This window comes from Neopsephotus bourkii, unplaced genomic scaffold, assembly GCF_033783945.1.
Source record: "Neopsephotus bourkii isolate Nb327-2 ecotype Australia unplaced genomic scaffold, CSIRO-AGI_Nbou_v1 NB_1615, whole genome shotgun sequence".
Taxonomy (NCBI): Eukaryota; Metazoa; Chordata; class Aves; order Psittaciformes; family Psittacidae; genus Neopsephotus; species Neopsephotus bourkii.
Genome location: NW_026902090.1, coordinates 6,020,163 through 6,032,660, shown reverse-complemented (window position 1 = coordinate 6,032,660; position 12,498 = coordinate 6,020,163). Strand labels below are relative to the sequence as shown.

The 12,498-nt window shown below is 39.6% G+C and overlaps 1 protein-coding gene across 1 annotated transcript; it reads left to right on the top strand.

The window, feature by feature from the left end:
• The first annotated feature begins 20 nt into the window (after window positions 1-20).
• On the top strand, window positions 21-11,304 carry ZDHHC6 (zinc finger DHHC-type palmitoyltransferase 6). Its single transcript, XM_061372682.1, has 10 exons — window positions 21-478; window positions 2,433-2,524; window positions 4,321-4,480; window positions 5,637-5,798; window positions 6,387-6,440; window positions 7,929-8,096; window positions 8,416-8,457; window positions 8,847-8,992; window positions 9,081-9,124; window positions 10,723-11,304. Exons 1-10 carry the CDS (start codon window positions 146-148, stop codon window positions 10,824-10,826), a joined length of 1,305 nt encoding a protein of 434 aa, XP_061228666.1. The 5' UTR covers window positions 21-145; the 3' UTR covers window positions 10,827-11,304.
• The last annotated feature ends 1,194 nt before the right edge of the window (window positions 11,305-12,498 follow it).

Below are 12,498 nucleotides of genomic sequence, written 5' to 3'. Positions count from 1 at the left end.
CCCGACACCTCCTCTTCCCCTTCCCTTTCCCCTTCCTCACGGCGCTTCGTCTGTCTTGGCTGCCGACGGGCCTGAGCGTGGAGGGAGCCATGCGTGGAGGTGGCGGCGGGGCGGCAGGAGCAGCGGACGGGCGGCGGTAGCGGCCATGGACGGGCCGGGAGAGGTGGGCCGGCCACCGGTGGCGGCCACAAACGGGCCGGGAGGGCAGGGCCGGGCGCCGGTAGGGGCCATGGATGGGCCGGGAGGGCTGGGCCGCGTGCGGCGGCTATGCCACTGGGGACCGCTGGTGGCCCTGGCTGTGGTGGCCGTGTGCTCTGCCACCGCTATGGCAGACGCCGCGCTGTGGTACTGGCCCCTGGATACCGCCGGAGGAAGCGTCAACTTCATCATGCTCCTCAACTGGACCGTCATGATCCTTTACAACTACTTCAGCGCCATGTTTGTCGGCCCGGGGTACGTCCCGCTGGGGTGGACGCCGGTAAGTGCTGATTTTTGATCACTCCTCTCGGGCTGGGCGCGGCGGGTGTCGGGGGGCCGAAGGGTCTGCTCTTGGGCTGGGGTCGGCCCTACTGAGGGGACCGTGTGCAGGGGTCAGGGGGACGGTACAAGTCGCTTATCTTTTGATGCCGGTGTTTCCCAGTTCCCTTTGAAGAATGCAGCCAGCCCTTCGGGCCACTCCTCGTTCCTTATCTTGTTTCAACATCTTAGCGATTTGCCCCCCTGCTGCTGCTCGCAGCGTGTCCAGTGTGCTCCGGCTTCGTCCGTCCTTTCCCTGTTCCGTCAGTTACAATGATCTGAAGCAGAATGGTAACGTCATTTTATTGGCAGGAGACGTTACGTTTTATAGCTGCTTCTCAAACCAAAACAACAGGAAACAAGTGCTGCTACCCAGCAATGAGAGCCTCAAGGTTATCGGCATACTCCTGCCAGCACTGAAGACTTTGCTGCTAGTAATAAGGTTTAGAAGAACTTCATTGAGCAAATATTTTTTTCTATGTGAGCCAGAAAATTATATCTTAACTTAACAATAGTGCATTGAACATAAGGTAGAAATTTCCATTTCCTTTGCCTTAGTAATCTGTTGGACGAGTAGTAGTGAAGGACCTACTGATAAAGGCTCAGTATCTCAAGAGAGCTGGCCAGAGTTTGTGGTCCAGTGGCATGAAATGAAGATCAGTGGTAATCACATTTCTATTTGTGGAATATTTCTCAGGACAGAGTGTAGCAACAAGAGGATCCTAATGTAGTCTAGCAGAATAACTGAGCATTCCACTTCGCAAACAGGAGATTTTGGCCAGTATTTACGTGCTATGTACAGGTCTCCCAGTCCGTTGTTTTGCTGTACTTGGCTTATGGGTTTGTGTGAGAGAGACAGGTGGAAATTAAGAACTAATTTGAATCATAGAATGGTTTGGGTTGGAATGGACCTTAAAGATCATCCAGTTCCAACACTCTGCCATGGGCAGGAACACCTTCCACTAGAGCAGGTTGCTCCAGGCCATGTCCAACCTGGCCTTGAACACTGCCAGGAATGGGGCAGCCACAGCTTATCTGGGCAACCTGGGCCACTGTCCCGCCACTCTTACAGTAAAGAACTTTTTCCTAATATCTAATCTAAACGTACTCTTTTTGAGTTTAAAGCCATTTCTCCTTGTCAAAGTCCTACATGCCCTTGTGAAAAATCCCTTGCACAAGTTTCTTGTAGGCCCCCTTTAGTTATGGGAGGACTGTTATAAGGTATTCTCAGAGCCTTCTGTTCTCCAGGCTGTCTTCCTAGGAGAGGTCCTCCAGTCCTCTGTTCATCTTTGTGATCTTCTTTGGACTCACTCCAACAGGTCCGCATCCTCTGTATCTTGGGGACTCCAGAGCTGAATGCAGTACTCCAGTTGGGGTCTCATGAGACTAGAGTAGAGGAGCAAAATCACTTCCCTCAACCTGCTGGTCATGCTCCTTGTGAGACAGCCCAGCGTATGGTTGGCTTTCTGGGCTGCCACTGCACATCGCCAGGCCATGCTAAGCGTCTTGTCAACCGTAGCTGAACATTAATGCCAGTACAGCATCTTAGTAGTAAGCCCAGATTGGTTCATGGCATAAAATGAAGAGACAAGGTGCAGAAGCTACTTTTTAAAAATTATAGGGGCCTTGTGCTTTTTTTTTTTTCACTCCCAGAACTTCACTAGGGAGCCCTGCTTGTATGCTCTTCCTGATGAAAGAACTGTTTATTTCTTTTAGCAACCAGCACTTTGAACAGTGGGGTATGGCTGTGTTAATACCAAGGGATTATTTCATTTTGTTTTTTCACTTTCCTCATCACCTACCATTATATAGGGTTGGGTTATGAAACACAAAGATGCTTAGATTAGGAAGTGTCAAGATGTGTTTTGCCAATAGAATTACGTATACATCTAACACACCTGTTCTTCTGTTTAAAGGAGAAATCTCAGGATTGCATGTATCTCCAATACTGTAAAGTGTGTCAGTCATATAAGGCACCACGTTCACACCACTGTCGAAAGTGTAACAGGTACTATCTTTAAAATTGTTTTAAGTCTATATCAAAGTACTGTTTCAGGAAAGTGACTCTGTGTAATACCTAAAAATCTTTCAGTCCTTTGTAAGTTACAAGTCTGAACATTCATCTGCTCAGGGAGCAGAAAAGTCTATTCTACCATCTTTCCCAATGGGAATTAAAGATTGATTTGAGTGGAAATTTTGGACTCATCTTTACTCTTTGCTAAGGTGTTGTTTTGGTAAAGGATGCTTTTATTATAAATAGGTGCACTGGAATTTAATGCAGCTTGAAAAAAGCAAGCCATTTCAGCTGTCTACAGTCTAAGCTGTAGTTGCGTTTATCCTGGGTTTACTGGGCAGATCCTTCTCTGAAGGACTATTAGAGAACGTGATAAAAGGATATTACAACATGCATGTTCATTTGTTATTTCTGTAAACACAAGGATGTGCATTTAGTGTGCTTTTGGGAAGCAGAGACTGAAACTGTAGAGCAGTGCTGTAATTTGGCTGTGTCATTCCAAGATTTAAAATTAGACTCTTCCTAGAGTGACAGTTTACACTGAGGACTGCATAGAAAATGGCAGCAGATCCTGAGTCTTTGCAAAAGCAGGTTCTTAAATTATTTCTCTTGTCAATAAAGTTGAAGACACTGCAGCACATTCTCAGATCATTTTGACTACATGCTTTAAGAATTTTCTGCCCCTCAACTGTGGCTAAAGTAACTCATTCCACGCATATTTCTAGCCTGTTGCAATGAAGTAGGTAATTTAAACTGTTGCTGAATGTCTTCTGTGCTATGGCAAGTTTCAGTGTGTGAATGGAAGTTAACTTCTTGTGGCCCACCTGAATGGGGTGAGACCAAGGAGCTTCTTCAGGAGCACTTGTGCTCATAGTTATAATTGCATGTTTGATAAATTGTACAGTGACGGTGTACAGAGTAATTAATTCTTAAAAGGAAGAAACTGAACTTCCTGTTGGGAATGGACTAGCTTAAAAGATAATGAGGTCAGTAGTTCTAAAACAATTAACTTTTATTTTCAGAGAAGCTGGATATTTGTGCAGTTCAGTCCTTTGTTTATCAGTTAGATTTGGTGCAGATGAATTGCAACATTATAATGTTAACTGCAAACTTATAGTGTTAACTTTTATACCCATTAAGTAAAATCAGTGCAATTTGGGATGTTGATTATCAGGTGGGTTTTTTTGCACGTGTAAGCTACATAAAAATAACCAGCTTTATATTGGATACAGGAGTGTCTCTAAGGTATTTAGTCTTGTTAAAAGGTATTTGAAAAGGTCTTACAGTGGTGTGAGGTCAATACGTAACAGTTAATAAAGCTTTCAGAGGGTCTGCTGAAAAGAAATTCAGTTCTGCTTGTGAATCTTTATATTCTTTCTTCAAGTAGTTCACAGGGGATTTGGTATTTCATTTATTTTCCTGGTGTGCTTATTTTAAAGAAATGGCAATAGTTACTACTATTGTGTTGACAGTTCTTACACAGCCCATTCTAGGCCTCTCTCTCCTGGCTCTGGAATATGATGCAGCTACCAAATTTGAGTAAAGAGGAGGAGGGATCATTAAGGATGGTATGGCCTGGGGGGCACTTCTTGTTTTGCTTTCTTTAACTCTACAACATGAAATAACATTCTCAATAGCAATAAAAAAAAAGTTACTGTGCTAATCTGTCAGAAATTGATGGGTTTAAATGAATGAAGGTTGAGTAGTAGAAAGTTAGTTGTCTTCTTCTATGAGCTTTTTGAAACACATCATAAATCTCCTTTATATTAATCGATATTTATTATTCACAGATGTGTCATGAAGATGGATCACCACTGTCCTTGGATCAACAACTGTTGCGGGTACCAGAATCACGCATCTTTCACTCTGTTTCTCCTCTTAGCTCCACTTGGATGCATTCATGCTTCTTTCATATTTGTTATGACTATGTACACTCAGCTTTACAACAGAGTAAGAAAATATAATTAAATGTTTAAAATATTATTTAACTCGGATAATTTATTTCTGGGAGTATGAGACAATTTGTTTTCCTGAGAAGCAGCATGTAGAATTCCTTGTTAATCTTTCAATATATACTCTTAAGTTCTGCTTTCCGCCTGTGAGAAGTTGCTTGTCTTAGTCACTGGGAGTTTTCTAGAAACTGAAGACAGTTTCTGAGTAGCACTTTATATGGAGAGAGACAGGCTGTGTTTTGGCTGGAGTAGAAAGTAGCTAGTATTTATTTCCAGTAGACAAGTTAAATGCTATTTATTTTTGCTTGCCACTTTTTTTAGAATTGTATTCAGTTTTTCAAGGGGGTCTAAAAATAAGTTACATTGCATTTGTTTTTAAATGGAAAAATTTAACTGCAGCAACAGTAAGTAAAGCTTGCACAGAGCACTGGAACGGGTTGCCCAGGGAGGTTTTGGAGTCTCCTATGTTGGAGATATTCAAGGCCTGCCTGGGCAAGTTCCTGTGTGATGTACTCTAGGTTACCCTGCTCTTGCAGGGGGGTTGGACTAGATGATCTTTTGAGGTCCCTTCCAACCCTTGGGATTATGTGATTCTGGAATACATCCTTTATCTCTGATGCATGGTTAAGATTATAAACTTCAGTTTCAGCCTTTGTGGTTGCAGTGAAGAGCTTGAATATATCTACTGAGTGTAACAGGTGAAGACTGTGTGCTGTATTTGCAGAGCAATAATGCTGGGGAACTCTTATCTCCAAAAGCTTTTAGAGGAAAACTTGTAGCATTTCTATTGAAAATGGGTGCTGTGTTATGTTAATATATTCTGTCTGAAACTGGTGAATATGTTTTTGTTAATGTGCCAAAGTCCAGATTTTTTTTTTTTTTTTTATTTTTTATTTTTTATTTTTTATTTTGGGCCTAACTTGTGGAGCTTGCAAGATGGGGATTTTGGTTTGTTTTCCATCTAGAGAAGCCAAACATCTAGCAAGGAATATACTTCTAAAGAAGAAAGGTCTTTTGAATATTTTTTTTAATTACTCCATTTGCATTATAAAACGTCTGAAGTTAGACACTTAAGAGCCAGATTTTTTATTGTCAACTTGTTTTGTTTCAGCAGTCAAAATGTTCTAAAGCTGAATGATACTTTTCCTTTGCAGATATCTTTTGGGTGGAGTTCTGTAAAGATTGACATGAGTGCAGCCAAAAGAGACCCTCGACCCATTATTCCCTTTGGACTGTCTGCATTTGCTGCATCTTTATTTGCCTTAGGACTGGCATTAGGAACAACTATTGCTGTTGGTATGCTGTTTATTATCCAGGTAAGTTTATGGCTTCTGTTACAAAGAATTTAAAAGCACGAAGTTGTGCCTGCTTGTGGAGCAGAAACAGAATTTTGGATTGAGATGGGAGCAGCTGTTCATAGCTTATTCTGCTGTGTGCCAGGCATTTATGTTGGTTTATCTCAGTTCCTCTGTTTTACCACAACCATTTTTTTGTGGGAGAGCTTAGAGGTCAGAATCTAACACTAAGAAAATAGGAGATGGCCTTTATAAACTCTCTGGAAAAGGCAAAATACTTGGTATTTCAGGAATACATACCCCTGTCCCTGAGGATAGATACAAACATGCCTGATGTATTACTTGAAAAGTTTGAAATCTCTGGAAGGAAATAAAAGTGTGCATTTTAAACATAAACAGAAATACTGTGTGATACTGTCTAAGTGTATAGTTCTAGAGGATAGCGTTAACATGTTTTTATGCTGAATCTTAATTCTGAGTGGTTTTAAGCCTATAAAAGTTGCTTTGTTCTTTAAAGCAAACTCAGTTTGTTAAATGAAGTTTTCTTTGACTACCTGATGTATTCCTGCAGAAAATCAACGCTAACTTTGCCTAACACTTTTATTTTAGATGAAAGTAATTTTGACAAATAAAACTTCAATCGAGTCCTGGATTGAAGAAAAGGTAAGCTTTTATTACAGTATTCTTGTACTATATTGTTACAAAGTCTCTTCTCCATAGTTATTGATTTATTGTTTCACCTCTCTGGCTTTAAACCAAAGGTGTCATTTCTGTTCACCACTGACTTAATACCTACAACCAGCTTTTCCTTTACTGTCTCTGAAATTAGTTGAAATAGATGATAAATCATTAACTGCATAGATTTTTCTTTTCTTTTTTTTGTTTGGGGGAATTGATGTGAACATAATAAAATATTTGCTTTAAGAGACTTTGCTTATGTACTTGGAATAAGTGGGTGCGTTCAGCTGAAACTTGAGTTGTCTTTGCTTCTCACTATGCCTATGTCTTTAATTGTCCCACCTCCCCATTCTAGGTGGCATGTTTGGGCTCATGATTTTTCTCATTTCCTACTTCTCTGATTAAACTTGAAATGATTTGCCTTCATTTCAAAGAAGTACTGGAAAATAATGATCCCTGATCTTTTCTTCTCTAAATTTCTCTTTGATTTCCATATCTTTATAGGGATTTTTCTCAAGATTTTTCAAAAGAAATAAAGCCAAGCAGAAGCTAACTTTAGATGAAGCAAAACTGACTCAGCATTTAGACACTAGTTCAGCGCTACCAGGTTATTTCGTATAAAATCACATACATTTCATTATTACCTTATCTTTCTTGTATTCTGTGTCAAAATTAGCATGAGGATTTTAACTGTGCTTAAGTCCCTAAGCATTGTAATGCTTTCTCTTTGCACAGAATCTAGCTTAACTGGATCCTAGTCCTATTAGATTTTTTAATAATAGGACAATGGAATATAAGTGAAAGAAAACCCTGTTACAACTATGTAGTAGAATTTGGAGTCATATATTAATATTTTTATTGTAAAATGCAGGCTGCTAATATGTCTCTTCTGAAAACTGAACACAGACTGTAATACACGACAATGCAATACAGTGCAATAATTACATTATTGCAACAAAGAGGACAAACTCTTCTGTGGCTGCTCCACTAGATGTCATTGTTACTGAGAGAATGGAAAGTTCATGGCTGCAGATTGTGGGACATTCAGAGCATTTCTGCATACACAGTTCTTAGAGGTGAAAGAGGCACTACCGATATTGAATTATTCTGGCTTTGATTAATCAAAGAATCCTGAGCAGTGGATGTCTTTGTATGCAACTGAGAAATGGTCAGGCATCAGTCCTTAAAAAAAAAACCATAAAATCAGAAGTTAGAGTGGATTAATGAGTATAGCCAGTTAATTCTGTTAACAAGTTAACCCAAACCATGCATACTTCAAAATGCTGGTTGTTGTATGTAGGTTTGAAAGCCTGGGTTACTGTATCAGGAATATACTGCTCTTGCTTCAGAAAGGTTTGCCTTTAGGTCTCATGACACATACAGAACTTACGATCCAGCCTTCTTAATATTTACTGCTCGATTGCAGTTTGTAGGGTATGTCTTTATGTACTGTATTTCTTAATTATTTTCCAGGCCAAAGACAGAATCCAGTACTACCAAACGGGTGAGACCTTTATTTTTCCCTATGACATGGGAAGTAAATGGAAGAACTTCAAGCAAGTGTTTACATGGTCTGGGATTCCTGAGGGAGATGGCCTGGATTGGCCAGTGAGAGATGGCTGTCATCAATACAGTTTGACGGTAATTGGTCTTCAGTGATATCTCAAGTTAATCCTCCCCATCATCCAATTGCCTGCTTTCCTTTGTAGTAATATACCAGTGTTTTAAATAACCGAAATAGACAGACTAGGAGTACATATATTTATGAAACAAAACTTCCGTCACATGTTCTCCCATTTTTGATAGACTAAAAAAGTTATGCATTTGTGAGTGCTTTTAAATGTTAATGATATTTTCTGTATGTGTTGAATGATTTCAATACTTGACTTCATTTTGTGTTGAATGCACAAGTCCTCTTAAAATGAACACTGCCTAAATTTCTGTTTGTAATCATTTACAGATAGAGCAACTGAAACAGAAAGCAGACAAGAGAGTAAGAAGCGTAAGTATTTGTGAAGTTTGGTCTGAAATGGCTTTGAAATATCAGTTTAAATAAATGTAAGTAATTGCTGAAACACTATTTATTTTAGACTTAGCAATTAAATAAAGGCTTTGTGTTTCCATACAAGCAATATGCTGCAACCTCTGCTTATCTAAACTTATCATTTAGCTTTCCTTGCATTTGCTCCTTAGGTTGTAATAAACATGATAATAAAGATGACACTGCTTCATTATTAAGCAGTTAGTTAAAAATTTAGAGACGCTTTGACAGCCATTGTCATTGCGCTCCATTCTAATAGTATGCTTGAATTGACTTTCTTGTTATGAAACTGTCAGCAAGGCTATAACTCCTTATAATAATAGATTGTTATGTTGTGTTCAAATTTGTAGGTGCGGTATCGAGCAATAGAAGATTACAGTGGTGTCTGCTGCCCTGTGACTAAAGGTGTTAAAACGTTATTCACAACACCGTGTTCTGAAGAACCAAGAATTGCACTGAGTAAAGGGGATCTGATTTTAGCCACAAGAGGCTTAAAGTTAGTGGCTCCACACCTTAATTTTTGGTTAAAAGAAATATTGAGATGAGTTCTGGCATCTAATTACCTATTACGCTTTCTTCCCCAGCCACTGGATGTATGGTGAGAAGATTCTCGACTCAGCTGCTGATGGTATTATGAAGCAGTTATTTTCACTTTTTCTGTTGAAAATTACAAATCACTTTTATAGTTGTCTAGAAATGTGGACAATATTACATGTTCAGTTTTCAAAAGACATAATGACTGACCTTACTGGCATTAGCTTCTCTCCCCTCTAAAACCACATTCTTTGCATCTAGTAGACTTGCCAGTCTTGAAGTTTATTGAAGGTTGAGTGGGAAGCAGGACACTTCTTCATACTGAAGAAAAAGTTAGACTTTTAGACTCTCAATGAGGTTAATGATTATTTATTTGTTTGATATTTAAGTAACATACTTTCTTAAACACATTGAGATTTCCTAACACTTTTTTTCTTACCTGTGCCTTCTGAAGAGCCTGTAGCCATCCATTGCAGCACTCCAATCATGCGAATCATTTGACCATGTTTCTATAATGGCAATTATGTCATGATTTCTCTGCTTCCATCAGTTTCAATGGCTTCCATCTCCTATTTGTTGCCTATGCTGTGGGCACTGGCATAAATGCATTTAAGTTGCTCTGTGGATCTGGACTCCAACAGTGGCATGCTACCCTGTGGCTCATTTCTAGCAAGCCTGGTGTTATCCCCTTTCCCCTCAAACCTAGTTTAAAGCCTACTCTATAAGCCCTGCTATCTCCTGAGCTTAGCAGCTCACTCCAGTGAACTCTCTCAAACATCAAACCTTAAGTGAGCCAGAGAAATGAGCGTGGTAATTGCTTTGTGTTGTTTATTAGCAGGAGATATCTGTGCTACATTGGCTAGTTTTGGTTTTTAATCAGTTGAAATGGGTAGGGAACTGAGTGTATACTGAGAGGCTAGATTCAAATTAAAAATAACACTCATTTTGGAGAACTAGGCTTCAAAAACAGAATAAGATTTGTTAGGACGGCATAGCAAAATGCTATAATAAAGCCAGAGTAACAAGCTGCACTGTAACAAGATGGTAGCAGTTCTGAGCAGAAGAGTTAATCTTAAGATGAGTCAACACTTCCAAGAAAGAAAAAAGTATATAGCTTCTGAGATGCATGAAGTAATCCTTCCATCCTACTCAACACTGGCAGAGACTCAGCTGAAGTACTGCCGCACGTAAAAGCAGATACTGCATCTTAAGAAAGAGGAAGATCAGCTGTAAAGGGTCAAGAGGAAAACAATCAGAATAATCTAGTAGGAAATGTGACCTATAAGGGAAGGCTGAAAGAATTGGGATGGCTTGCTGGGAGAGAAAAAAGATGTAGGAGAAAGTGCAGGGTATATACAAATACTCATCAGCTGTGTGAAACCATGTTGTGGAGAAGGTTGTTAGCTGTGTCTCTGGTGTGTAGAAAGAGGAGCTGTGAACTTGAACTGTAGTCAGAAAGATTCAGATAGGGTATTAGGAAAGATTTTTCTTAAGGAAGGTAGAGCACTCTGAAAACAAAAGGCAGTGGAAGAGAACTGATGCATCCCCAGGCAGTGATGTTGGGAATCATAGATATCCTTGGAGACTAAAATAACCTGGGTGTAACCTTTTGCTATCTCTTCCAATCCTGTGTTTTTCATCTATAGTGGGCCATGTTTTGTTCCAAGTTAATGCAACTTTTCATGTCTTAAGGTGCAATAAGAGAACGAGGCTGGTTCCCTAGGAAATGTGTGGAAAAATGCCAGTATGACTCAGAAACGGATCAACCAGTGGATGGAGAGAAGAAAAACAGATAGCCTTCTCATTTTTTTAAATAAGAAATGGAATTTTTACTTCAGACCACAATCCTTTACTTGAAATTTTCCGTGTATGACTTCAGACTTATGCAATGAATGTGTTAGGACAAGGTTTTCTTTTCCTCGCAGCTGAAAGGGTTGGATATGCCTGTGCCATGGTTTGCAGACTTTTTTAACAGTAAATAATTGAAGAAGCCATTCAGTGGATTGCCTTCAAGATGCATCTTCTTCAGCCTGAGTGAGGGTATTTTTTCTTTTTGCTGTTTCAATTGCATTCTGAAGGTTCATGATTTACATGTTTTTCTCAACCGCATCTGATTGCGATGCGTGCTGCACCTCTTTTGTATTTTAATTTCTCTGAAGCTGCCCCTGAAAGCTATAAAATAGACATCTGATTCAAATTCAAGATGAAACTTGTTACCTGTGACTTTTAATGATGTGAATTGTCCACCTCAAATAAATGATACGTTCATATTCACTTGTGGATTTAATTGTTTTTAGAGCTACCAAGAACTTATTTATCATCATGGGAATGTGAAATGACTGGGAGGTAAAGTGTTCAGTTATAAGTTGTTTTTCAGGGTTAGAATGACTGCAGCTCTTGCTTTAAGAATATTCTGTGCTTTTAATGGCCAAAAAATACAGCCAGCTGTATCTTCTCCCTGTGAAGTACGAGTGCATACCCAAGAGACTATAGAGTTCTTGATCCATCGTGGGGTGAAAGGAAGCAATAGAGCTACTAAGTGATTAACACCTTTTCTAAAGCATTTTTATTTAGCGTCTGGTATGAATCATTAGAAGGAAGACCTTAAAATGAAGTAACCTATACCATCTGAAGGCTTTCTGAATGTATCCTAAATGCAACAGGTGGTTTTGTTCTCTCATAGTGCAGTTGCATGCCACATGTTGGGAGTATTTGCAATTTACTCTTGTAAACGAATACCTGCTTTACATCCACCTGCACAAGTTTCCTCAGATGAGCATTTCTTAACTGGTATTAAGTATATAGAGAAAAAACTACATACAAACAAGCTAGCATTACTGCTGTATGCTCCTGCTCTCAGGACTTTCATCTCCAGCACAAAGACAGCTTTTTGTTATGCCTAACCTGCTGTGCGTTAATGCCAGTGGTGAGCCATAATCCCAGGTTGTTTCTCAGCTGTGGCAATGGGGAGTTAGTTATCAGTTTCAGTAGCCTGCAAGCAGGTGCTTTGTCCCTCTTGCAGTCAAAGCACTTTTTTAGAAGTAGTAGTATACCATTACATGTATAGGAGTATATCATACTCCTGCTTTCCCTGCTAGCTAGTAATAGCTGAAAGGCTGTAACTCAGCAGGATGTAGCTATATGGAATATGAGCAGAAATAAATACGAAGTCTTCCAAACTGCATGGAATACTCTTAGTCTCAACTGCAGTAGTTTCTGTTCAGTGTCTGGAGTCAAGAACCAAAGATTACAAAAATAAGCTTGTCTCCTAGCTGAAGAAGCTGACAGCTAAGGACCTCTTATACTTGACTTTGAAATCCTCAAATAGCTGATGTCTATATTAGCAGGCAGCAATTAGCAGTGTAATAGGAACAGAGTAACAGCACTGATGACCACAGTTGATTGTTAGCTACTAGGAGTGGTATTTAAGCTGTGATGTGTTTATAGGGGAGTGGATGTCTTTTAGTG